At 48.1% G+C, this 26341-nt stretch overlaps 1 protein-coding gene across 2 annotated transcripts in view; it reads right to left on the bottom strand.

The window, feature by feature from the left end:
• The window catches only part of Rasa3 (RAS p21 protein activator 3), a 91533-nt gene extending 67534 nt beyond the window's left edge, over positions 1 to 23999 (bottom strand). Inside the window, exon 1 of one of the 2 annotated variants that reach the window (XM_090341838.1) lies at positions 23794 to 23999. In XM_090341838.1, the coding sequence (XP_090197964.1) occupies positions 23794 to 23848 (55 nt within the window). In that variant the 5' untranslated portion in view covers positions 23849 to 23999. The remainder of the gene's footprint in view (positions 1 to 23793) is intronic. The other variant, XM_090341839.1, reaches the window with a different exon arrangement.
• Positions 24000 to 26341: the final 2342 nt, after the last annotated feature.

Here is a 26341-nt window from a genome sequence, read left to right as displayed (position 1 = left end):
CCACTTCTGACTTTTTCTGTGATTTAACTGGAGATAAGAGTCTCACAGACTACCCTGTCCAGGCAACTCTGAACCCAGATCCTCAGATCTCAGCTTCCTGAGTAGCTACTGTTGAAGGAATGAGCCACCAGAACCTATTTTCGGGGTTTTTTTTTTAATGGTATTTTATTGTCAGGGTAACATATAGAGGGGTTACAGTTACATTCGTCAGATAGTAGATACATTACTTCTTGAACACTGATATACCTATTTTGTCCCACTTTCCCTCCCCTTATCCTCTCCCAATCAACTTGTTTTCCCCCTTCCCTTCCCTATTTCAAATAAACATATATACAATATACTAGATAACAAAGTCAGATAGAGTAACAACATGAGATAAACCATAAGGGGAAAAAAGAAGAAATAACCTCACATAGTACATTAAGAATAACAATCGCCAGGTAAGGTGGCTCACGCCTGTAATCCTAACTACTCAGGAAGCTGAGATCTGAGGATCTTGGTTCAAAGCCAGCCTGGGCACAAAAGGACCTGAGACTCTTATCTCTAATCTCTAGAAAACTGGAAGTGGCACTATGGCTCAAAGGGTAGGGTGGTAGCCTTGAGCTGAAGAGCTCAGGGAAAGTGCCCAGGCCGAGTTCAAGCTCCATGTCACTCACATACACATACACACACACACACACACACACACACACACACACACACACACACACAAAATCACAAAGATAAATCTCTTGTTTCCATATCATTTTGCTTAGTCTCATCCTATATGGCCACAGGTACACAGCTTTTGAGCTATTGTGATCTCTAGATGTGTACTAATTATTACAAAGGAGGGAAACCATGGAGCCTATGTTCCTTTGGGTCTGGCTTATTTCATGTAATATGATTTTTTCCAAGTCTTTCCATTTCCTTACAAATGGGGCAATGTCATTCTTTCTGATGGCAGCATAGAATTCCATTGTGTATAAATACTGCATCTTCTTGATCTACTCATCTACTGAGGGGCAACTGGGTTGGTTCCATATCTTATTAGCTATGGTAAATAATGCTAAAATGAACATGGTTGTGCTAGTAGCTTTAGTATGTCCTTGTTCCTGGACATTTGGGTAAATGCCCAGGATTGGCATTGCTAGGTAATAGGGGAACTCTATGTTTAGTCTTTTGAAGAACCACCATACTGCTTTCCATAGTGGTTAAACAAGTTTACAGTGTAGTAGCATTCCCTCTGGTCACATCCCCACCAGCATCTGTTGTTATTAGATTTCTTGATAATGGTCATTCTAACTGAAGTGAGGTAGAATCTCAAAGTTGTTTTGATTTACATTTCTTTTATGGCCAGAGATGTCAGGCTGGGAATGTGGCTTAGTGGGGTAGAATGCTTGCCTAGCATGCATAAAGCCCTAGGTTCAATTCCTCAATACCACATAAACAGAAAAGGCTGTGGTAGAATGCAAACCCTGAGCAAAACAAGCTTAGGGACAGTGCCTAGGCCCTGAGGTCAAGCCTCGGAATGGCAAAAAAAAAAAAAAAAAATAACCCTACTATTTTCAGTTTTTTTTTTTAATGAGATGTTATCCATAAAATTTACCCTTTTAAAGAATACAACTGAAGCTGGGCATGATGGCTCACGACTGTAATCCTAGCTACTCAGGAGGCTGAGATCTGAGGATCAAGGTTAAAAGCCAGCCAGGGCACTAAAGTATGTGAGACTCTTATCTCCAATTAACCACTAAAAAAGTGGAAGTGGCGCTGTGGTTCAAGGAGTAGAGCAATAGCCTTGAGCTGAAGAGCTCAAGGACAGTGCCCAAACCCTGAGTTCAAGCCCCATGATCAACCAAAAAAAAAAAAAAAAAAATATATATATATATATATATATATATATATATATATATATATATTTGAGTGGAGGGATCATTTCCTATTTTCATTAGATTATATACAGTTATACAGAGGGGACTTCCACTGTTACATCTCCACATATGCTTACACTGTTTTACAATCAATCTCATTCCTATCACCTCCAACCCGTCCCTAAAAAGTAGCTCAGTGAGTGTGTATATGTGTGCACACACCCCAATTCTGGGTCTTCAAAGTCAGGGTGCTTCCCTGAGCTTCTGTGTTCAAGGCTAGCAGTCTACCACTTGATTAAGAGGCCTACTTCGGGCTTTTCAGTAGTTAACTGAAGATGAATACATCTTATAGCCCAGGATGGCTTTGAACATGATGCTCAGATCTCAGCTGGCACCCAATTTGTTGGTTTTTTGGGTCTGGGGTTCTGTGTATGCTAGGTAAGCACTCTACCACTAGGCCATGCTACTGCCCCCTCATTGGGTTTTTTGTTTTGTTTTGTTTTGTTTGCCAGTCCTGGGCTTGAGCTCAGTGCCTGAGCACTGTCCTTGGGATTTCTCAAGGCTAGAGGTCTACCACTTGAGCCTCAGCACCACTTCCAGCTTTTTTCTATGCATGTGGTACCGAGGAATTAAACCCGGGTCTTCGTGCATGCTAGGCAAGCACTCTACCACTAGGCCAAACTCCTGGTGCCCCCTCATTGATTTTTAATATGTCATGGAGCTATGAACCATTATCACAATTCCAAAGACCATTTGTCAGCTAAGGAAGAAACTCCACACCATAAAAAGCCCACATCTGTTCCCCTCAGCTTTCAAAAACCTCAGTTCCATACTGTCTCTACAGATTTTCCTATCTGGACAGTTCAAAAGCATGGATCAGACATGTGGCCATTATATATATAGTTTCTGTGATAGAGCTATGTTTCAGAGTTCTTTGGTGTCACCACCTGATTCATGCTTCACTTTTTGTGGCTGAATGGCATAAGATATTCATCCACTCAGCACCCACAATCGCCAATCAAGATACAAATCCAAAACAGAAGCCACTGCACCTCCAAACAAGGTTTATGGAGAGGTCAGGAAGGCAGCAAATCAACACTCGCAGAAATTCAGTCTAATTCAGGTCCCACTAGGGATCTTCCAGTTGTATATCCATAAGCTGATGGCTCATCTGCTACAAAGAAAGTACTGCTAGTAGACTGTCGAAGTCTTGTGATGGTAAAGAAGACATCCAGGAAGTGATCAAGTAGGTGCAAGACCAGAAGCTGGTTGACCTCACTGGTGGTGGCAGTAGTGATGGTGATGGTGGTAGTGGGGTGACAGCGAGTGTAGCATTAGTGATGGTGTCAGTCATCTGTTGTCAGTAAGAGGAAACCATGTTTATCAGCGCTATGGTTTCAAGGACAGTGCTCAGGCCTTGAGCTCAAGCCCAGGACTGGAGCACGCACACACACACACACACACACTTAGAGCTCAATAAATGAAAATCCCTAGTCAGATGCTGGTGACTCATGCCTGTAATCCTTGCTACTCAGGAGGGGAAGACCTGAGGATCACAGTTCAAAGCCAGCCTGGGAATCAAAGTCCATGAGATTCTTGTTTCCAATTAATCACCAGAAAACTGGAAGTAGTGCTGTGGCTCAAGTGGTAGTGCTAGCCTTGAGCTGAAAAGCTCAGAAAGAGTACGCAGGCCCAGAGTTCAAGTCCCATGACTGACAAAAAAGAAAAAAGAAAAGAACCTCCCCCACAACAAATCCTCAAAGAAACAAACCAATTAAATGTGCTAAAGACTTAAAGAGAGGGTTATCAGAAAAGAAGTAAGAATGGCCAATAGACAAAAGATGTTCAACATATCCGGCAATAAAAGAAATGCAAGTCAAAACAACAGTGAGATTCTATCTCACCCATTATCAAGGAAACTATCAATAACAGATGCTGAAAGGGATGTGGTCTACACTCTTGCTAGGAATGTAAACTTGTTCAACCCCTCTGGAAAACAGTGTGGAGATTCCTCAAAAGACTAATCATAGGAGCTGGGAGTTTGGCCTAGTGGTAGAGTGCTTGCCTAGCATGCACAAAGACCCAGGGTTCGATTCCTCGGCACCACATACATAGAAAAAAAAAGCCAGAAGTGATGCTAAAGCTCAAGTGGTAGAACTCTAGCCTTGAGAAAGTCCAAGGACAGTGTTCAAACCCTGAGCTCAAGCCCAGGACTGGGAAAAAAAAAAAAAAAGACTAATCATAGAGCTTCTCTATGACCCAGCAATCCCACTCCTGGGTATTTCTCCCATTGACCACAAACTAGGTCACACTAAAGCCATCAGCACAACCATGTTCACTGCAGTATTGTTTACCGCTCAGTGGACAAATGGATCAAGAAAATGTGATATATGTGCACAATGAAATTCTATGCCGCCATCCGAAAGAATGGCATTGCCCCGTTTGTAAGGCAATGGAAAGACTTGGAAAAAATTATATGAAGCGAAGTAAGCCAGACCCAAAGAAACAGGTTGTGTGGTTTCCCTCATTTGTAATAATTAGTATATATATATATATATATATATATATGTAAACTCAATGGATAGTAAAAGACAAAAAAATTACATTTGGACATGACAAATAAAATAGGACTTTGAACATTCACAATGAGACCAAAGAAGGGTATTCTTAGGAGAGGATCACAAAGATTCAATAGATATATACATGTGCTAATATAAAATGATGCTTACTGAAATAAACTCCAAGAAATGAAAACAAGAGTTTGTTTACTCTTTGTGGTTTTGTAGAGTTTTATTTTTTTTGTTTTCCCCCTTTTGTCACTTTTTCCCCCTGCGCCTTTAGTCTTGCACGTAAGTTGGTGTGATTTGGGGAGGGAAGAGGAAGCACGGAAATAATGGACGAAGGGTGAACTAATTCAACAGTGGTACTCACTAGACACTGTGTTGAAAGTGAACTATACAACTTGGGGGAGGGGAGAGGAGTCAAGAAGGAAAACACTGGGAGAAAATGAAAATGTGACACTGCTCAACACGAAATATACTGGATACCTGACTTATGTAACTATGACCTCTCTGTGCATCAACTTTACAATAAAAGAGAAGCACTATCTTCTATAGGATGGCAGTATCAAGATCACAGCATACTTGCCCTCACTTCCCAGCAGTTCCAATGGTCATCTCTTCAACAGGTCCAGTCTCAAGGGAGGTGCTGGGAACCACAGCAGCCAATACTGTAGAACTGTACCAACTCTGCCATTGGAACCCCCACAAACATCTCAACACACGTCTGGGGCGTGCTTACACTCACTGCAACACAGTCCTCGGTCAGAGGCTTCATGTCCTCAAATGCACACATCCCAGGGGGTCCCTGTTTTAACTGCATTTCCCTGTGTGTCTCTAGAATGTGTGGTGGGTTAGTTGAGTAGATCAAGGTCTGTATCATACATTTTCTCATCTGCTTCCGTAGGGCTTGACTTGTGAAGGTATCTGTCATCAGTTTGTAGGACTACAGTTACTTCAGGTCTACAGCTGTCATTTAATATCTTGCAACAGATACCTTTTTAATTTTTCTGTCTGTATCTGTGTACATGCATTCTAATATTAAGACTTAACTAAAGGCCAGGGTATTATCCCTTAGCTTTTGTTGCTGAAGGCTGGCACTCTGCAACTTGAGCCAGACCTCTACTTAGGCTTTTTGTTGGTTAATAGGAGGTAAGAATTACACAAACTTTCCTGCCAAGGATAGCTTCGAACTGTGATTTTTTAGATCTCAGCCTCCTAAGTAGCTAGGATTACAGGTATGAGCCATAAGCACCCCACTGTGCATGTATTTTTACATGGTTATACATAATACTCCTTCAGTGTCTATTTAGGACACTGGATTTGCGGCCCAGCACATCTTCCTTCCAGATACCTAAGTCTACAGATGGTCAAGTTCTTTCTATAAAGTGGTGTAATACTCACAGGTAACCTACCATATTCTCCTGTTTCCTTTAAATTATCTCTAGAAGACTTATAGTTACACAGTATAAATGCTATGCAAATAGCTGTTACATTGTATTATTTATGGAATAATGACAAGAAAATGATGTACATATTCAATATAGATACTTCTTTATCTCTAGTGTATAGAATCCATAGTCAGGTAGGTATAGAGGAGACCAGATCTGCCATCCTTTCCTCCTGTTTCTTAGTTTTCCCTTACTTGAAGAAATGTCTCTATATTCAGAGACATTTCTCCATAACATTCTCCAGTGTTTTTACCGATATTTGTTTTATATTTTCAGATTGTCACCTTTTGAATCCAATGGAATTGTGTTTTATGTAGGTTTTTTGCTGTTTTGTGGGGGCGGAAGGGGAGCATTGGTTTTGTGTGTGTGTGTGTGTGTGTGTGTGTGTGTGCATACACCTGTCTTAAGTGTCTGAACTCAGCACCTGGGCCTGTCCCTGAGCTTTTGTGCTCAAGGCTAGAGTCTACCACTTAAATCACAGCTCCACTTCCAGCTTTGGGGAGGGTTAATTGGACATAGGAGTCTCATGGACTTCCCTATCTGGGCTGGCTTCAAAGTGCAAGCCACAGATCTCAGCTCCTGAGTAGCTAGGATTAAAGGCACAAGTTATTGATGCCTAACTTCTATATCATTTTATATGCTTGATATAGTTTTATGCAGTATGAGCTAGGTGTAATGCCTGTTAAGGACTACATGGAGTCACCTCTGTTTATAAAATGCACTCCTTTCCTCAGTAAGCTCAAATGCAATCTCCAGCATCCATCGGGCTCCATGTGCATGGGGCCTGTTTTTGTCTCTCTAGGTACTGGCTAGTCACCACAGGTGACCACCACAGGTGGTCACAAAAGCACTCCAGATCGTACACATGCCACACACCCAGCTGTTTACCACTCATCCCCTGTAAACTTTCCTAGAAAAATCACACTCATTTTTCCATATAATAACCCTGTGTCTATGCATTAAGTAAACCCAGTCCTTCATCTTCTGAACATTTTTCTTATTTAAAATTTAGCTATAGGTGGGAGAATGGAATAGTGGTAGAGTGCTTATCAAAGCCCTAGGTTCAATTTCTTGGTACCACATATACAAAAAAAAGTCAGAAGTGGTGCTGTGTGGCTTAAGTGGTAGAACGCTAGCCTTTAGCACAGAAAGGCTCAGGGACAGTTCCAGGCCCTGCCCAGAACTGGCAGAAAAACCAATTTACCTATAGCTAACAACCAAACATTAAAATATCACAATTTTTCTTAAATTATTGGAATTTAAAGTAGCTAAAAAGAAAAACCTGGGGCCAAGAGCGTGGCCTAGTGGTAGAGTGCTCACCTAACACGTGCAAAACCCCGAGTTTGATTCCTTGGTACCACACACACAGAAAAAGCCAGAAGTGGTGCTATGGCTCAAGTGGCAGGGCTGTAGCCTTGAGGGAAAAAAAAGTGTGTCCAGGGGCTGGGAGTTTGGCCTAGTGGTAGAGTGCTTACCTAGCATGCACAAAAACCCGGTTCAATTCCTTTGGCCTAGTGGTAGAGTGCTTACCTAGCATGCACAAAAACCCAGGTTCAATTCCTCGGTACCACATACATAGAAAAAGCAAGAAGTGGTGCTGTGACTCAAGTGGTTGAGCTCTAGCCTTGAGAAAATCCAAGGACAGTGCTCAGGCCCTGAGCTCATGCCAGACTGGCAGAAAAAAAAAAAAAAAAAGAATGTTCAACCTCTATAGCCATAAAAGAAATATAAATACTACTGAGATTCCATCTCAAAATGTTCAGGAATGGCCATCATCAATAAAACACAACAAATTCTGAAAAGGACCCTTACACCCTGTTTCTGGGAATGGAAGTTAGTCTAGCCATTATGGAAACCAATACTGAGGATCCTCAAAAAATTAAAAATAGAAGTTCCATATGATGCGGCTATACCACTCGAGCATACCTACAAAGAAGCATAAGTCAATACACAATAGATCCACCTGTATACCCATGTTGACAGCACTATTTACAAAAGCCAAGCTATACATTTAGTCTAGGTGTCCATCAACTGATAAAGGGATAAAGAAAAGAAAATGTAGAAAATATACACAATGGATAGTCCCATAAAGAAAACAGAAATTTCATCATTTGCAGAAAACTGGATAGATCTGTAAATCAGCACGTTGAGTTAAATAAGGAAGATAGAGAAAAATAAATGTCACATGTTCTCTCTTATACACCAACTACAAAATGAAAAAAGAATGACAACAGTATAAACAGGAACTATTAGGAAGTGAGAGCCGGCAAGAGCAGGGAGAGTAACAGAAACGGCAGAAGAGGAAGCAAATGTGGTTGAAGTACTTCATAAGCATGTATGAAAATGGAATTGTGCCTCCAGGATATAGAAACAAAAGCCATATAATGAATGATTGTTGTCCTTAATGTACTATGTTGTCTCTCATCTCCTTTGCTGTCCCTTGGTTATCTCATATTAGTATAGTATCTCACTTTGTTATCTGATATATTGAATTTATTTGTATTTGGATATTTGAAATTTGATAGGGAAGGGGGGAAAACCAAGATGGGTGGGGGGTGTGTGGGGGGGAGGGAAACGGGTACCAAGACATGTGAAAGGGTATCAATGTATGTGAATTAATGCACCTTCTATCTGGCAAATATCATGTAACCCTTTTACTAATTACAATAAAAAAAAGCTAAAAAAAAATTTAAAAAAAGAAAATGGAATTGTGAAACTAGCTAAAAACTGTCATAAAATGGGGAAAGTAATATTAGGAAAGAGTAGCAGGGAAACCAGGTGTTAGTAGCTCATGCCTACAATCCTAGATGCTCAACAGGCTGAGATCAGAGGATCATAATTTGAAGCCAGTCTAGCCTGAAAAGTCTGCAAGACCCCATCTCCAATTAATCAACAAAAAGCCAGGCTGGAGGTGTGACTCAAATGGTAGAGTGCCAGCTATGAGTAGGCAAGCCAAGCAATAGCCCTCGGCCCTGAGTTCAAGCCTCAACACCAGAAAGAAAAAAAAATGAGTAAAGGAGTGAATTTGACCAAAGAACATTGGAAGTGTGTGTGTGAAAGATTGCTTTAGTAAAAAAATGATCAAGCACAAGCATTTACTACCCCTAAATTTAAAATAAATAAATAAATAAATAAAAAACCACAGTGACTTTAGAGGAGTTCCTCAATGTACTGGCACCCACTTTCCCACCAGTTTTGTGCCCAGAAGGCCATTTCACCTTGAATTTTTTGTTTCTTGGAGTTTCCCCTACAGTTTAATCCTTCATTAAGTTATTATTATTTTCCTCCACTTCTATTTCTAACTTCAAGAGTCTGAGCCTTCAGCTGGTGGTTGACTGCTCACTATCCAACCAAAGGCCAACTCTCGATCTTCCACAGATTAAAATAAACTGGCCTCACAGCAAGACCCAGCCTTAACATCCACCATCATATCTAAATCATGTAAAGAATACAGAGCAACAACGCTTTCTCTGGCTCCTCTCTGGCTTCTGACAAGGGAGTCTAAGCTGCACCATCCCAAAGCAGAGGACAGGAAGCAGAGGACATGTGAAAAGATTAGAAAGGAGATACTATATCTAAGATTGGGACCTCCCCACCTCTCCTGGAGCCCTGCATAGCTCCCACACAGTCATGGGTCCCTCCAAGCCATCCTGGTAGACAAGTGAGGGTCTATGTTCCACTTCCCAGCCTCCTAACTGCTAGCATGGAAGAGAGCATACCAACTCTTTTTACCACCAGGCCTCAGATTAAAGGGCATCTGCTTCCTTCCCCACAGTCCCACCCTCAAGCCCACAATCCTTTCAAGAGGTTAAAACGGAAGGACCCAAGGAAGCAGAAGCCAGCTTTAGCAAGGCAGGGTGAATCAATCACCACAGAAGAGGAGCTCATATTACAGCTGCCCTTTCCAAAGGGAGCCAGCAACTCAGAAGCCAAGGCTTGCAGCCACTGCAAGGTGTTCAGCCCAGGACATTAGCTGCAGAACCTTCACCTCAATGCAGAGAGCCTCTCTCAGCCTTAGTTCCTACCATTAGAAGGAGACCATGCTACTGCTAGAGAGTCTCACTGGAGATCTTCATGGTGCATGTGAAATGCACAGCCATGTCCAAACTCACTTACCTAATAAGCAGCACTCAGAACCCTTTGGCTCCCACTCAGACACTCACCAGCTGAGCTCCAACAGCTGTTGTTCCAAGGATAAGGTTGAACTGCACTGTTTCCTGGTGCTGGAATCAGGGCTGAGGCCTGAGCACTCAGTCTGGGTAGAGGCCATTTGCAATATTTCCCTCCCACCACTCTCCAAAAGGAGGCCCTCTGGATTTCTCACAGACAATCCAGAACCACCCACAGCTCCTGTGGTAAACAAAGCTCTCTTGCTAAGCTAAGCGCTGGCCCTACTGAGACATCTGAATGAGGGTGTATGTGACATGGGGGGAGTTCCAGGTAGCAGAGCCAGCATTAGGCCAAATGTCCTCTAACTAGATCAGCTTTGGGAGTTCCAGAAAGGGTAGCGTCAGGGTATGTGGCAGAGCCAACTCAGGATCACAGAGACCCCCGCCTCCCTCCCCCCCCATAACCACCTCTATCTGTTGCAATCCTGCACTGGGTCAAATCTCAAGAATTTCCCAAGTGAGTGGTGTTACTCAAGTTCTCAATTCCAGGCCACAAGGCCAAAGCCTCACAAATCGGTTCTGAGCTACCACAGCTCAGGTCTTAGACATGGACATGGGTTGGCTTGGTGTTCAACCTACACTTTCAGCACCACGGACAAGCTGAGCGCCTGTGCTACGGTGGCCACAGGAAGTTCCATGTGCCTGTGCCTGCCTTCGCACACTCAGAACAAGAGAACCAGGAGTGAGCACCACCTGAGCGCTGAGCTTAAGTATGATGTGGCACTGGGCACTGCCAATGACTGTACGAACTGTTTACAATAAACAAAAGGATGTATTGTACACAATGCAAGTCACTGATCAGTTCATCTGAGATGACCAAGCTGCTTCTAACAATCCTGGGCAACAACAGCCACTTTCTAACAAGAAAGCTACACTGGCAGTACTTTCCACCTGAATTCCAGGTGCTGGAACAGCAGATGTGAGAAATCAGCCATCTTAACTGTGTTCACTTATCCCACAAACCCTCGCCCTGAATTTCTAAGTTCAAAGCACACACTAAGCCATGTGCTGGAGACTCTATAAACAAATGAGACAGTCCTTGTCCTCAGTGAGCTGACTGGTTTCTGTGCTATTAGTAAGTCAAACCACAAATTTATCTGTGGACCTTAAAATGAATTTCCTCTGTCCATGTGCTAGCTTTCTGTTCTGGGTTTCCTGACGTTTCCTTTATTAGACCCAAGTCCAAACCTATCTTGGAAAGAACTCTAATACATCTGGCCTCACATGCCTCCTGAGTGAAAAGAAGGAGGCCTGGAACAGACAGATGAATTAATCAGCATCTCCCAGCTCTGACTGCCAGCGTGAGCTCCGACCATAAAAACCAGCCGCTCACTTGCCAAAGGGTAGACAACGGGTCCCAGACCTCATTTTACCCTCAGATTTATAGATAACACCTTATTGTTGTGATCTTTAAGCCACAATGGGGAAAATTAATTGACCCTCATTAGTTATTTACTTATCAAAGCAACTTTGGTTTACTTTGATCCTTTAATAGAATGTGGACATCAGCATCCCCACTTCCACAGGCAGGCTGCAGAATGAGGCCTGGGGCCAAGATCTGGCAGCCTGGAAACATCTGCATTCATTCACTGAAGATGGGTGGCATCAATTTTGTCCCTTGTAAGGAGAGTGTCCCAGGTATTTTCCAGCTAAGACAGACCAGTCAGTTTTTCTGGACTCAACTCTAGCAGATGAATACAACACCTCAATGGAAGGCAAGCTAGTTTCCCAGAGTATAATGCTGGGAAAAGCAGCTGCACCCTCCTCTGACCTGACCTGATCACATACTACCCAGTGTTCTCAGAGAGAGGCCAGCTGTAAGATCACATCCTATAGTCTGTCAGATCATCCATGATATGTGCATACTATGCTAGTTATCTTACAGATGGGCTGTGAGATGGGAGAGGACACCAGATGGCTTTGTTTTAGAAATTCTAGTCCATGGTCAATGGCCTACTGCTTTCAGCCTATTGCTGCACATTGTGGCATTGTGGTAGCACAGGTGGTACACAGTTATACCCCTCAAAGGTAGGAATGCGTGAGCAAGAAGAGGCTGGAGTCTCACTGTCTCTTTTGAGGGAAACTCCCAATGATTCCAAGGCCTCCAGCTCAGGCCAGCAGACCAGACCTGCTCCTGACACTCCTGTGTGTAAGATAAGGAACTGAATAACAGTAACGTTCTCAGTCATTAAAATGGAATTAGCACCCAACCTTTTAACCAGCCTACAAAGGAGGAGTTTTATCAACCTCAATAATGACATTAAAACCTAGGTAGAGAGAGCTTAAATAAACTCTGGCAAAGGTCACACACAGTGAGTAAGCTACAGAGTTAGAGTTTCCACCTGGCGGACTGGCTTCCAGTTTCTCTGCCTCTCAGCCCTAAGATCAGGACATTCCAGTCCCACTGGAATGGTTAATAACAACTGTGCAGTCTACACCATCACACTACTTTCTCCAGCAGATATATATACAATCTGTTTGTTCCCTACCCCCAAAATGTGACTGACAGCCTAATCCCATTTCCTAAAGAGAAGTTGAGAGGTTTAAAGGCAGATACACCTTCAATCCTGTCCCCAAATTTCTCTCCCTGTCCTACATAACCCAAGAAGGTCATTCAACAAGGACTTTTCACCCTCAACACCTCACACTCTGGGGCTCTCTAGAGGGCTACAGTGAGGAGTATGGGGTATTAAAAAATGCCCCAGCCTCCACCAATGGGTGTCCATGGTACATCCTTCCCCTACAGTATAACACAAAAATGTCACAAGAAATGCAAATGTCCTCTGGGGAAAGAAGAGACCTGCCTGGAGAGAACCTGTGCATAAACACACACACACACGCACGCACGCACGCATGCACACGCTGCTACACTGGAAAAGCTCCTTCCCCAGCTCAATGATCTAGAAGAGGGCAGATGGTCATACTTATTCTGCCATGCACAAGGTGAGCCAGATCTCCAGAACTTGGATAAGGAGTGAGTCTCCTGAGGACACCAGATGGCCTCTCCCTTCTCTTGGTATTCTTCAGTTCTTGACAGAAAGAATGACTTCTGAGCTATGTGTGCCAAAGCCAACAAGCTAGGATGATGAGGCTTGCAAAGCTAGCAAACCAAGCAAGAGTGACAGGCAACTTGGCCACCTACCCAAAGGAGCTTTTCCACCTCCCAACAGCACCAACCTGGGCACCAACCCCTAACACAGAGGCCTCTGAGGACATTCAACACCCCAACCACAGCACAAGCCTTCCTCCAGGTAAAAGAGCCGGTAAGCATTATCCTATATTTCCCTTTAATTGCCTCGTGACAAGGACGTTGCAAATAAGTGAGCATCTTAAGGAAGAGAAGACAAAGGCCAGAACAAAGGTGCTTATGTGTGGCCCCAAGGCAATACCCAAGCCCTTTTGAACCACTTCTGCCTGCTTTCCCTGGGAGAAATATACAGAACTACCTCTGCAGCAGCCCTCCCTATGTCTACAGACAGTGTCCCACTTCTGCTTTCTTACAGGACTATCACATCTGGTTTTTTGTTGTTGTTGTTGTTTGGGTTTTTGTTTTTTGTTTTTGTTTTTGTTTTTTTTGCCAGTCCTGGGCTTGAACTCAGGGCCTGAGCACTGTCCTTGGACTTTCTCAAGACTAGAGCTCTACCACTTGAGCCTCAGCACCACTTCCGGGTTTTTCTATGTATGTGGTACTGAGGAATCGTACCGGGGTCTCCGTGCATGCTAGGCAAGCACTCTACCACTAGGCCACACTCCCAGCCCAGGACTGTCACATCTCTAGGAGTGCAAGAAACCTCCAGCATGTGCAGACCATTCCCACATGACTACTTTGAGGAGAGCTATGGAGGAGGTGTGGCCTTGACCTGGGAAGATGTCTGGACTGTAGCCAGGAGTGCCACCGCAGAGCCAAGGGGAGCAGAATCTCCCTGTTCCCAGTGATAGTGAAGGGACAGTGAGGAGGAGGCAAGGCCACATCTGATTCCAGTATAATAGCTCTGCAGATCCCCCCAGCCTACTCATTCCTCCAAATCCCCCTCCCGCAGTCTAGAGGGCCCAGAAAGAAGATAAGGAAGGGAGAGGATATCCTGGAGAAAATGTGAACGTATACTTCATTAAGCAAAATAATTTTAAATCAAGACACTCAACAAAAACACAGTGAAAAATATTTTTTTTCTTTCCGTGTGATCCTTTATTTCCACTCAGAACATGTATAAACACATTCTTAGGTCCTGATGCTGAGAAAAGCTCTCCAAACACTGAACACTGTGCTGGCTAGGAGCAGGAAATGATGAAGGGCAAAAGGAATGCCACAGATTACCAACAAGGGATGGCGTGGCTGGGGAGCCAGGGAGCCACACCGAGGGCTCACCACCGCCTCTGCAGATCCTCACGGAGGTCATCGCAACCTGTCTGGAGCCCAGGAGGCAGTCAGCGTGGCCCCGAGAGGACTAAGTATCTCAGCAGGGTCTGACATGCCCTCTTCAAGCAAGAGGGCATCTTCTAGAAGTTTGTATCAATGAATTCTGGTCTGAAATAAGCCCTGACTAGAAATCACCCACAAACTTGATACACATTTCCTGATGTAGGGACGTTCACTGAATCTTTTATCATTTCCTGGGTACACAGTCTGGGCACTGGAACTAGTCTTAGATCCTATTAACACCCAGGTGAAAAACAAATACAAAGCCAGATACCAGTGGATTACATCTGTAATCCTAGCTACTCAGGAGGCTGAGATCTGAGGATCACTGTTCAAAGCCAACCCAGGCATGAAAGTCCGTGAGACTCTAATTAACCACCAGAAAACTGGATGTGACGGTGTGGCTCCAGTGGTAGAGTGCTAGCCTTGAACTGAAGAGCTTGGGGACAGTGGCAAGCCTACAGTTCAAGCCCCACAACTGACAAAATATAAAATAAAATAATAAAAATAAATAAAAAACAAATACAATAAAAAGTCATGAGGAAGCTAAGGGCATAAAGTAAAGTACATTACACAAACACAAAGTACTTAAAATTCAGAAACAATTGGGGGGAGGGGAGTACTTAGTAGAAGAGTGCTTTGCCTAGCATTCAGGAGGCCCTGAAGCCCTGGGTTCAATTCCTTGGTACCACTTAAACAAAACAAAAATGTGGGAAAAGATCTCAAGTGTGACCAGAGAAGGTACACCCTAGCTAGCTCCAAAACTATAGGAGCAGAGACCAAGGTATCTTGAGTGAGCTCTCAAAACAGACAACTAGAATCATCCTAAACACATACACTGTGGAGTAGATCGTGTGACTGCAGCGTGTTAGGTGGCCCAATCATGTTGGAAAGAAAAACAGATTAAGGGTCATGCCAGAATCAGGGACCATTTTTAACTCCACATAGCTCACAAAGCCAGAACTGACTCCTTCCTGCTGCTGTGGATTTCAGTGAAAAGGAGAAAGAATGGAAGCCATCCAACTATGCAACAGTACTCACCAGAATGTCCAACTCTATCTTGAAAGTGTCCTGAGGTGGACATACGTGTATGCACTGCACGTGCATGGGCAGAGCCTGTGTATAGTGTTTGCACATTCATACGTGTCTGTCTGTATGTGTCCACGTGGGAACACATGGGCATATTGTGTGGAGTACCTGTGTACACGCATGTGCATGAAGGCTGTATGTGCAAACTCCTGCATATAAGGTACCGTGTGCTCATCATCATATCACAAGTGTGTATCTGGTGGAAAAGGAGAAAAGATTGACACCTGCCTTCACCTAGATGCCTGCCAGTTCTCTCTCCCAATTCCATTTCCTCACAAGCCCTGTGGGTTCCAACCATCGGGCTGCCAGGTGCACACATGTGAGCCTAGGACACAGTTGCCATCCTTAGAACTCAGCCCTAAATAGTAGCTAGCATGCCTTGTGTGATCCTATGTCAATATCATTCCTGCAACTGGAGCATACAGAGGATCCTAGAAACTCAGGAACAGGTAGGTGTCTTTGGTGTCCCTCCTGCCTCAAGATCAACAATCTGCTTGCCTCTACTGTGCACTCAGCCCAGGTCCACACCTGCAGGATGTGCAGCAGAACCACATTCTCCCTGCAAGGAGCCAGCTGAAGGCACATGGGCCTGTGTTCCGCCTCTAACCAGATGCTGTAGAGGGGCCGGGAGCATGGCCTAGTGGTAGAGTCCTTGGCTAGCATGCACCAAGACCTAGCTGTGGTTCCTCAGTACCACATACAAAGAAAAAGCCAGAAATGGTGCTGTGGCTCAAGTGGTAGAGCTCTAGCACTGAGAAAGCTCAAGAACAGTGCTCAGGCCCTGAGTTCAAGCCCCAGGACTGGTAAAAAAAAAAAAAAAAAAAACCTACAGAGGTGAAGATCTACCACAAACACTCAAATCCTGAAATAGGAATCTGAGGGGTCAGCCAGGGGAATAAGAGACAGAACTCTCTCCAAAGTCCTTGGCAACAGAATTTTCCCAGGATGCTAGTCCCACAGCAGTCAGCCATCAGCCATCAGCCATCAGCTCCAGGCCAGCCCAGAAGGGCTTCCGGGGAACGCTGGCAGCCACGGTACAGAGGGTCTGGAATTCCCCAGCTCAGCCCTTAATCCCAAAGACCATGAGAAAACCAGACCCACCCTAGCCAGACTCTGAACAAAAGTCCATCCTTGTCATGGCCCCTGGGGCTACACACAAATAAGTTGCAAAAGTAGTGCATGTTCTTCGATCTCTGCTAATATCCCTGAGCTTCAGTCTGACCCAATGCTCGGAAAATCCAAGAGGCTCAAGAAGCTTAGGTCTAGTCACACCCCAATGAGTCCCCAAAGAGCCATGTCTTCCTCTCCTGGAGAAAGGACACTGTGTTGGACCATAACCTACTAAGAGAAGGATGTCAAAATGTGGAAGGAGAGCCCCACCTCCAGAAGAGCCACGCTCTGTGCCTCCAGAAGAGCCATGCCCTGTGACCCTGGTCTGAAGCCCCAGGGAGCACTGTCTACAGGATATTGGTCAGATGTCCCAGTTGCTTCAAGACTCTCAACCAGGGCCGTGTTCACAAGCAGTAACTCCTGAAACTGACTCCTCCTCGACGCTGCTTGCCTGGAGCAACAAGAGCTGGTCAACCCAAATGTTAAGCTCTGCTGATGCAGCCCCATGAAGATTGCCTTCAAGATGCACCAAGAAAGATGATATGCTATGATGGTAACAATAATGGCAGGAAGCGGCACTGTGGCTCAAGGGGTAGGGCGTTAGTCCTGAGTTGAAGAGCTCAGAGACAGCAACCAGGCCCAGAGTTCAAGCACCATGACTGACCAGTAATATAACAATAGTAATAATAGGTCAGGAATGTAAAGGGGGGGACAGTCTGGAGGGGGAAGTAAAAGGACACTGAAAAGTAAAGAGGCTGGAAGTTCACTACACCTATGAAACTCATCCAACCCTGAAAAGTAGAAGAGAAAGAAATGAAAATCAAAAAAGGGGCATGCATATGTTCAAAGTACACTGTACACATGCTGGAATTACCACAGTGAAATCCCCTAGTAGTACTAATGTAAGTTAATTTTTAAGGGAAACATTAATTTTAAAATGATTGGTACGCAGTGGGAAGGGCAGCCAGTCCTGTCTGAAGCAGGCACTTGAATTGGTGACCACTAGCCTGAGGGTCTGAAACCTCATCAGAGGACAACTTAGTGGTATGGCCCTAGGCCTCTTGCCCTGACAGCAAATCTTTTTGCTGGGAGTGTGTCAGTGGGAAAACCACCTGGCTTCTCTCAGCTTCAGGCAAGAGGAATTAAAAATACCTGTCCTATACATCACAGTCGGACCAGTGTCAACTACAGCACCACACCACCAGGTGTCTGCATGTCCTTGGGCTAGCACACCAGCCCCCTAGGCAAGGGCCAATGCTGAGGCAGGGGAAAGACAATTAGGCCATCAAGTCAAAGCAAACCTTCAACAAGTAGATTTGGAACTAGAAAAAGAAGGCTTACAAACTAAACAAGGAAGTGAACTTTTTTCCTCAGGATTTTTTCAAGTGAAGCTAAAGAGAAGATCCTGAGGCACAGTGATGCCTTCCACTACAAGAGGGGTTCAGCTGTCTTAACAGTGAACACAGATGGAAGCACACCAGCAGACCAGCGAACAAACTAGTCTAGTGCCAAACCATGCCCAGTTCTTGCGTCTGGCCTTATCTTCACTCACTCCTCAAAAAGCAACACTACAGACCACGTGGAGATGTCACACCATAGATCACTCTTTTGGCCTGCACTTATATTACTTTGTTCCTTCTTTTTGCTATTTGGTCATTTATCTTTGGGAATGAGTAGATTCTAGCGCCTCTACCCTGCAATCCAAATCCCAACAGAGTTCATCTGACAAAGGTCTAGAGAGACGATTAGTGGCCATGCTTAAATATTCCTGACTCCTGTCCCAGCCCCACACTGCTGGAGAGAGAGGCTCAATCCCAGATCTCCTCAACCAATGCTGGGCTGGCCTAGCATCCACATCTACTGATGAGTGATCCCTTTCTACCCTTCTGCTCTCTGACAGTCCTTCCCTTTCACAGAGAGGAGCAAGCAGTGCTCTAACCTGACAGGGTGCAGAGGTAAGAAAGGCAGGAATTCTAGGCCACATGAAACTGGACAGGTCTGTAGTCTTTCGGCAGATTTCATTCTATGGGTTTCCCTTCCTCCAACTCAATGTCATGCAGTTGTGAGGATTTAAACAAAATGAGATGATGTATACAAATCTCTCACTTAAAACTTGCACTTCTCATAGCCAGCAAACCCCACCTCCCAGGCTTCACCTGAGGTCTCAGACTAATGCCACCCTTGTCAGAGCCTTCCCAGCTTCCACAGGTGCCAAGTTCTGCACTTTAGTCCTGAGCAGTTAAAAATAGTGCAGACAGCTTAGCTGAGCTCGGTTAATGGAATACTCAAGTTAATTTTAGCATCAAAGAGCGCAGGAGAATTTTAAATTTCTGATGCCAAGGACCACACATGGCTAGCATGGCACTACTATACCCCCAGACACACTGGAACCTGCCACATGACTGAGGCAACTCGGTGGATTCACAAAACATCTCTCCTCTCTGAAGCTAGCCTTGGCCAGAAAGGCACAACTCTGACAATCTACAAAGCAGGCCTGCCCTCCTGCCTACTGCCTTCCCCATCTCTCAGCCCTGGCACTAGTGCACGGTGGCCCTATCAAACCCAATTGTCACGCTCCAAGAAGAGTGGAATCTGAATCCTGTGCTTCTAGCCCATAACCTAAAGCTCACGTCACCTGTTCCCCAGCTGACTAGCCAAGACAGAGACATCTACATACCACTTAATGACCCTCCCTTGTACCTGCACTGGTCATCACCACACCTGTTCTCTTCTCACTGGGTACTATTCACTTCTGGTGAGATTTTGTTTGCCATCAGGCAAGGAGCCTGCCAGGCAAGAAGCCACCAGTCCTGGCCCATAGCTCCCTAACTCCTGCTGAATGAAAGGAATAACCGTTCTGATGCTCTGGCTGCCAATGCCCTTCCTCATGGCCAAGTTCTAGCCTTTCAATAAAGGGAGAGAGCAGCAGACGCCAAGATCCAAGAAAAGCTCACAGGAGTGGCTCAGGGTCTGATGGCAAAGGAGATAAAGCCTGGCTTTCCAGAGACCCAGAGGCTCTCAGCAGACCTGACTTCTAACACCTCAAAAAAAGAAAACAATCATAGTTGCTCGAGGACTTTTCTGCTCTAGGAATGCAAGGGTAGGAGGGGTTTTTTTTGTTTGATTTTTGTCAGTTGTGGGTCTTGAACTCTGGGCCTGGGTGCTGTCTCTGAGCTCCTCAGCTCAAAGTTACCACCCTATTCCTTGAGCCTCAGCACCACTTCCGGTTTTCAGGTGGTTAATTGGAGATAAGAGTCTTATGGACTTTTGTGCCCAGGCTGGTTCTGGAACTATCAGAGTCTCCTGAGTAGCTAGGATTACAGGTGTGAGCCACCACATCTGGCTAAGGGACAAGAGTTTTAAGTATTATGTATGGTAGCACACCTTTTATTGAACATGCTTATCAAGATAACAGGACACTTTTATAAACAAGTAGTAAATATTATGCAAAAGGAAAGTGTGAGTAGAAAATAAAGCTATGCTGTAAGGCCTCTGAAGTGCCAGACCCAAAATAATACTGCTGAGCAGAATTGCTTTCACAGTGGCTTGTTCCCCAAATCATGGGTCAGTGCGGATGGTGGGAAGTCAGACCACACACTTCCTCAACGCAGCAGCTTTAAGGAAGCAAGGATCAGTCACACATGACAGCTGAGGCGTTGCTGAAACAAAGGAGTGATTGTTACCAAAGATACAATGCTTAAGATTCTAAGTGTACAGAAGAACACATCCAAAATAACCCTGCAAAATTTAAAGGGGGAAGTTAGGGGAAGTAATAGATTCTTCAACACAAGTACTCAAAATGGTCACAATAGAAACATTGTACTTCTATGTAGATTTTTCCCCCTCTATCATCCTATTTGCAAAATGTAGAAGCAAAAGTTTGGAAAGGAGGAAGAGATGATTCCTTTCTCCAGCTAGCCTCTGAAGACACCCATTCTTCAAAATCAAAACTAAGAGCAGACAAGCCCCATACTTGAAACTCCCTCTAGAAACAATCTTCCTACTTTCCTAACAATAGTGTAGTGAGGGCCAGGAGTATAGCCTAATGGTAGAGGGCTTGCCTAGCATGCACAAAGACCCAGGTTTGATTCCTCAGTATCACATACATAGAAAAAAGCCAGAAGTGGTAGAGCTCTAGCCTTGAGAAATCCCCAGGATAGTGCTTAGGCCCTGAGTTCAGTCCCCAGGACCAGAAAAAGAACAAAACAAAACAAAAAAAAAACTGTGTAGTGAGTATAATGATGCTGTTTATCTGTAGGATTTTGGGCACAATTTTCCCCCAACCACTTCTCTGTGGGTTGGGAAAGGCAATTGACTAAGCCTGAACCACACTGCCTTGTAAACTACCATCAGATGAAGCAGGCAAGGATGGCCTGCCATAAAAGGAGGATGTGAAGAAGAGGTTTGCCTATGTTGTCCAGTTAAGTCATTAGCAGACTTTGCCAAAGGCCAGCACACCTGAAGACAAGTTCCCAGGTAAATGTCAGAGGTGAATGGCATCAAGGGGCAACTGTGGGGGTAGGGAGAGTCAAGTCACATCTGCTCCTATACCATTTAAGGCCAGAAGCACTCAAGTAGGGCAATCCAAGAGCAACTACAAAGAGAACAACAGAAAGAGACCTAGCTGGATGCCAGTGGCATACACCCATAATCCTAGCTGCTCAGGAAGCTGAGATCTGAGGATTGGGGTTTGAAGCCAGCCCCAGCAGAAAAGTCCCCGTGAGACTCTTGCCTCTAAAAAACTAAGAAAAGCCAGAAGTGGCACTGTGGCTCAAGTGGTAGAATGCTAGACTTGAGCACAAAGAGGATCGGAATGGCATCCAAGCCCTGAGATGAAGTCCCAGGATCTGGAGAAAAGAAAGAAAGGGAGAGAAACTAACCTAGAAGCCTGGCCTCCCATGTGCACAGAGCTGTGCTGCCCGTAAACTATCCAGAGAGGACACGGGTGCCCCTCCTGACTAGCTCTGCAGGTGAGAATGCTTGAGAGGAAACTAGGCATCGTGGAGCCAGAGCAAAAATGAGGAATTAGAGAAGCTAGAGCTCAGGCATTTCTACATATCCTCAGTGCCATTGTCCCAAAATTTCAAATACTGAAATGCTACCAGCCCTCCTCCTACTGGAATTAAGACCTAGTGAATGTTACAGTCACAGTGTTGCAGCCCTTGTTCAAAATGCAGCGCAGAGCGGGGGAGGACAGTCTCCTGAAGCTGCTGCTTCCTCCCAAGCTGCTGCTGCGACGGGCACAGACTATTCTTGGGCAGGCCAGTGTTTCTATACTGAGCGCCAAGGCCTTTCCTTGCCCTCCTGTCTCTCTATACCATTCCAGAAATAAAGAAACTGTTCTGGTTTGATTCAACAGACACAGAAAAAAAGATTCCACATGCATGCTGAGGAGCCAGATCGCTGGACCTTTGCCAGGCTTTCTGACCTGGAAGCTTGGCTTCCACCCCCTGCCACTCCCAACCCCAAAGCCCCATCGACTCCCTTTGACCTCCTCGGGACCCGTGGGCTTACTCCTCTGGCAGAGATGCTGGCTGAAGGACACTGCAGCGAGAAGCTCACAGGGTGGCCTTTCTCAGTCCTGCGGTCAGAGGGGTGTGGGTTGAAACTGACAGTGGCTCCCAGCCACATAAGCGAGAGAAACCCTTCCCGTGCACGCTGCTGTACGCCCAAATGTCACATGCCACCTGCAGTGCTTCTGAGCTAAGGACCAAACCGTCCCCTCATGATTCAAACCCAAAATAAAGCAGACGGGAAGCAACACGCTGGTGGAGGGTGGCTGGAATCCCTCCGCAGCAGCATCGGATGTCATCAACAACTGGCACTCGGGCCGCGGCTGGGCGCCGCTCATCGAGGGCCCTCTGGAGAGGGCCAGGCCGGGATGCGGGGCGCAGCCGGGCGGAGGAGGGACGCGCAGGACAGGGCCCCGGAGCCCAGAACTCCTACTCCAGAAAGCCCCCTCCACTGAGACCCACCTCGCACACCCCTCCCACGGTAACCACCGGGCAGGCAAGCCCGGGAAGTCCTCCCCGGCCCGCGACGGATCCTCTTCCCTCCCTCCCCCAGCCTGGCTGCGCGGGCGGCGGGCAGAGCCCGGGCGGAGCGCGGCCGGCAGCCCGGCTCAGCCCGGCTCCCACGGCCGGTTCTCAATGAAAGGAGGGGGAGGTGCGCGGGCCCGGCCGGAGGCGCCCGCCCAGCCCTCGCCGCGCGGGACGCGCAGCCCGCCGCGGAAGACCAGCCCGAGGAGGGCGCGGGGAGGACGGGGGGCGCGGGGAGGACGAGGGGGGGCGCGGGGAGGACGGGGGGGCGCGGGGAGGACGGGGGGCGCGGGGAGGACGGGGGGGCGCGGGGAGGACGAGGGGGGCGCGGGGAGGACGAGGGGGGCGCGGGGAGGACGGGGGGCGCGGGGAGGACGAGGGGGGCGCGGGGAGGACGGGGGGCGCGGGGAGGACGAGGGGGGGCGCGGGGAGGACGAGGGGGGGCGCGGGGAGGACGGGGGGCGCGGGGAGGACGGGGGGGCGCGGGGAGGACGAGGGGGGCGCGGGGAGGACGAGGGGGGCGCGGGGAGGACGGGGGGCGCGGGGAGGACGGGGGGCGCGGGGAGGACGGGGGGGCGCGGGGAGGACAAGGGGGGGCGCGGGGTGGACGGGGGGCGCGGGGAGGACGGGGGGCGCGGGGAGGACGGGGGGGCGCGGGGAGGACGAGGGGGGCGCGGGGAGGACGAGGGGGGCGCGGGGAGGACGGGGGGCGCGGGGAGGACGGGGGGGCGCGGGGAGGACGGGGGAGGCGCGGGGGGGGGCGCGGGGAGGACCCCACCCCCGGAGGAAGTTTCCGCGCGCGGCGGGAGGGGAAGGCGGTGGGGCGCCTCGGGCCCCCACACGCGAGCGCCGCACGCGTGGACGCCGGCGCCCAGCCCCGCGCCCGCCGTGCCGCCCCGCGGACCCCCACGGGCCGGCCCCGCGCCGCGCGGCCACGCACGCCGCGGCCCAGGCGCCCCCGACGCGGCCCACCGCTCCCGCCGCGCCCCGAGTCGGGCCCGCTCCGGCGGGCGCAGAGGAGGGCCGGGAGCCGGCCGCGCGGACCGCGGAGGACGCGAGCCGGGAGACCCCGGAGCGCCGCCCGCGCCGGCCGCGCCCGCCCGCCGCTCACCGATCTTGATCCTCACGCTCTGGAAGACCCGGAGCCCCTCTTCCTCCACCGCCATGCTGCCCGAGGAAGCACGCCGACCCTCGCCGACGCGCGCCGGGCCCCGGGACAGCGCGGCCGCGGCGGGCAGGGGCGGCAGCGGCTGGGGCGCTCGGTCGAAGCCAGCGAGGCGGAGCCGACACAGACGGAACCGCAGCCCCAGACAGCGCCGCCGAGGAGCGGCGTCGTGAGTCCCCGCGCTCCGGCGGCCGCACCCGCCCGCCCACCGACCCCGCCCGCCAGCCCGCCCTCTCGCCGTCTCATTGGTCGGAGGAGCTAAAGGCCCCGCCCTCCGCCAGGACCCAGCTTCCCATTGGCCGAGGTACGGAAGGGGACGGGAGCGCGACGGTTCCGCCCACCACCCAGATCGAGCTTTCCATTGGCCAATCCTTCGAGCGGGGTGGAGTCTGACCCGGAGGCGGGATCGGAAGGGCGGGCTGAGGCTCGCCGGGGAGCGGGGCCCCGGCACGCGCGGGATTCCCTGGCGCGCCCCGCGTGGGGTCGGGGATGGCTGCCTCCGGCCAGGCGGGAGCCCCAGGTGTGGGCCCACGCGTCCCAGCGTTTCCACGGCGGTTGCGGCCGGCCAGGTGCCCACTCCGCAGAGCCTTCGTAACTGCCAGGCCCCGAGATGGCAGAAAAGGGAAAACCAAGCTTAAGGAGGTAAAAGAGATCGTCCAGCCGCGATCGCCGGCGCGTCCCGCGGGGTCAGGAGGGCCACGCCGCCGGCGGGGGAAAGCCCGGGGTGTACGCCTGCCCTTGGCCTCGCCGGGGCCCAGCCCCCTGCAGGCCTTATCCCTGCAGGCCTTCGATGTACCGCACCTGGAGGCTGAGCTCTGCACCCACTCTGGGCCCGGTAGGCTTCTGTTGAGGGAGACTTTCTTCCACTTAGGGCAACGGGAACATTTAAGAATGTTTACACCCCCAGAAGCACGGCTGACTGCTGAGCTTCCTGAAGAGGGGCTGGCAGCTTCTGTCTTTCCTGCCCCTCTCTCACAAGAGCACTCTCGCCAATTTCGCACACAGATCCCTGTGTCAGCCTGCTTCTAGGAAACTACCTTGAGGAAGAGGGAGCCTTGGTGGGCCTGGGAAGCAGTTGCACTGGGCAGTAAGTGGGGCTCCTCACAGCCTTGCTTGGCCTTGAGGCCCATCTCTGCCAAGGGGCCTGGGCAAACTTGCTGTAGCACAGTGATGAGCCAGGAGGAAGGAAACACACTCGCATAGGGAAGATTGGGAAGATAGGGACTGCATGACCACTGGGATACTTGAATGAGAAGTTCCCAGGAATAAGGCAGGGGACAGCCTACAAGACTTACTTGATGTAGTATAGAAGACCAAAGGAAGTCATATATGGACATCAGGAGATTAAAGAAAACTATTCTCCAGCAGTTATGATCCCTGTCCCACTTGCAGAGCAAGCAGTTCCAATATACATAGCCTGAAGACCGGGGTGATTGCTGGATGGGATGGACATGTGTGGCCTGGTGTCAGAAAGCAGGCTGACCCTCTTCAATCACGAAAGGTCCAGCCACCTGCTGCTGTCAGATGTACACCATTCAGCCAACAACTCTCTGCAGAGTTTGGGCCCTGGCAGAAGACTGCCAGCCTTCAGGCTATCTCAGGACCATTATGGACTCATTTCTGAGATAGCCACCAAGAGTGTTGGGCAGCCCAGCTGCTACCTGTCCTAGGCTGCAGATGGTCCTAGCAGGATCTAATGTGAGTAAGGCTAGGATATGATGCACCACACTGGCCTGTCACCTGAGCCCCAGAAATTCTGCAACTTTGGACCAGAGCTTCTCTGTCTGGCCTTGCCAATAACTGAGGCCTACAGTCAGCCCAGGAGCAGAGCACCTGCACCTCAAGGACCTATTCTGTGCTCAACACACACTTGCTAAGCCCATGCATGCTTGCCCAGACCTGGGACTCCCTGCTTTACAGTACTGAGGAGAGCATCTGCACCCAGATGCCACAGGCCCATCAGAGAACCCCAGCCCTGCATCTCTCTCTGCCCTCCTGCTCAGTTACAGACCTCCTGTTCCTTCTGAAGCATTGGGGCCTGAGTCACACAAGCCTAGCTCCCACAGGGACCACTACTGATGACTTCCATTAGGGATGCCATGTAAACACTAGGAAAATAACAAAGAACTAGACAGTAAGGTGATGACTCAGTTTGATATAATCTATATCTTCCCCAAAATGTGTGAGGAGTATCAATCCATAAAGTAGATATTTTTTGCCCAAACAGATCATGTTATTCATGTCTGATTGGCCTGTTTTCAAGGATTTGAGGCAACATAAAATAAATGACTAATATGTAAAAGAATTATTTTATAAAAAATATGCTTTTAAAAAAATAATAAATGGCTAGGAATGTGGCTTAGTGGTAGAGTACTTACCTAGTATGCATGAGGCTCTGGGTTCAATTCCTCAGAACCACAAAAAAACAAAAACATAATACAAATTTTAAAAATTGAAGAACTTGTAGGGAGAGTCATCTAACTTGAGAATGACT

Source organism: Megascapheus bottae, chromosome 11 (genome assembly GCF_031878675.1).
Source record: "Megascapheus bottae isolate mThoBot1 chromosome 11, mThoBot2.hap1, whole genome shotgun sequence".
NCBI classification, from domain to species: domain Eukaryota; kingdom Metazoa; phylum Chordata; class Mammalia; order Rodentia; family Geomyidae; genus Megascapheus; species Megascapheus bottae.
This window is presented reverse-complemented; position numbering and strand designations above follow the sequence as displayed.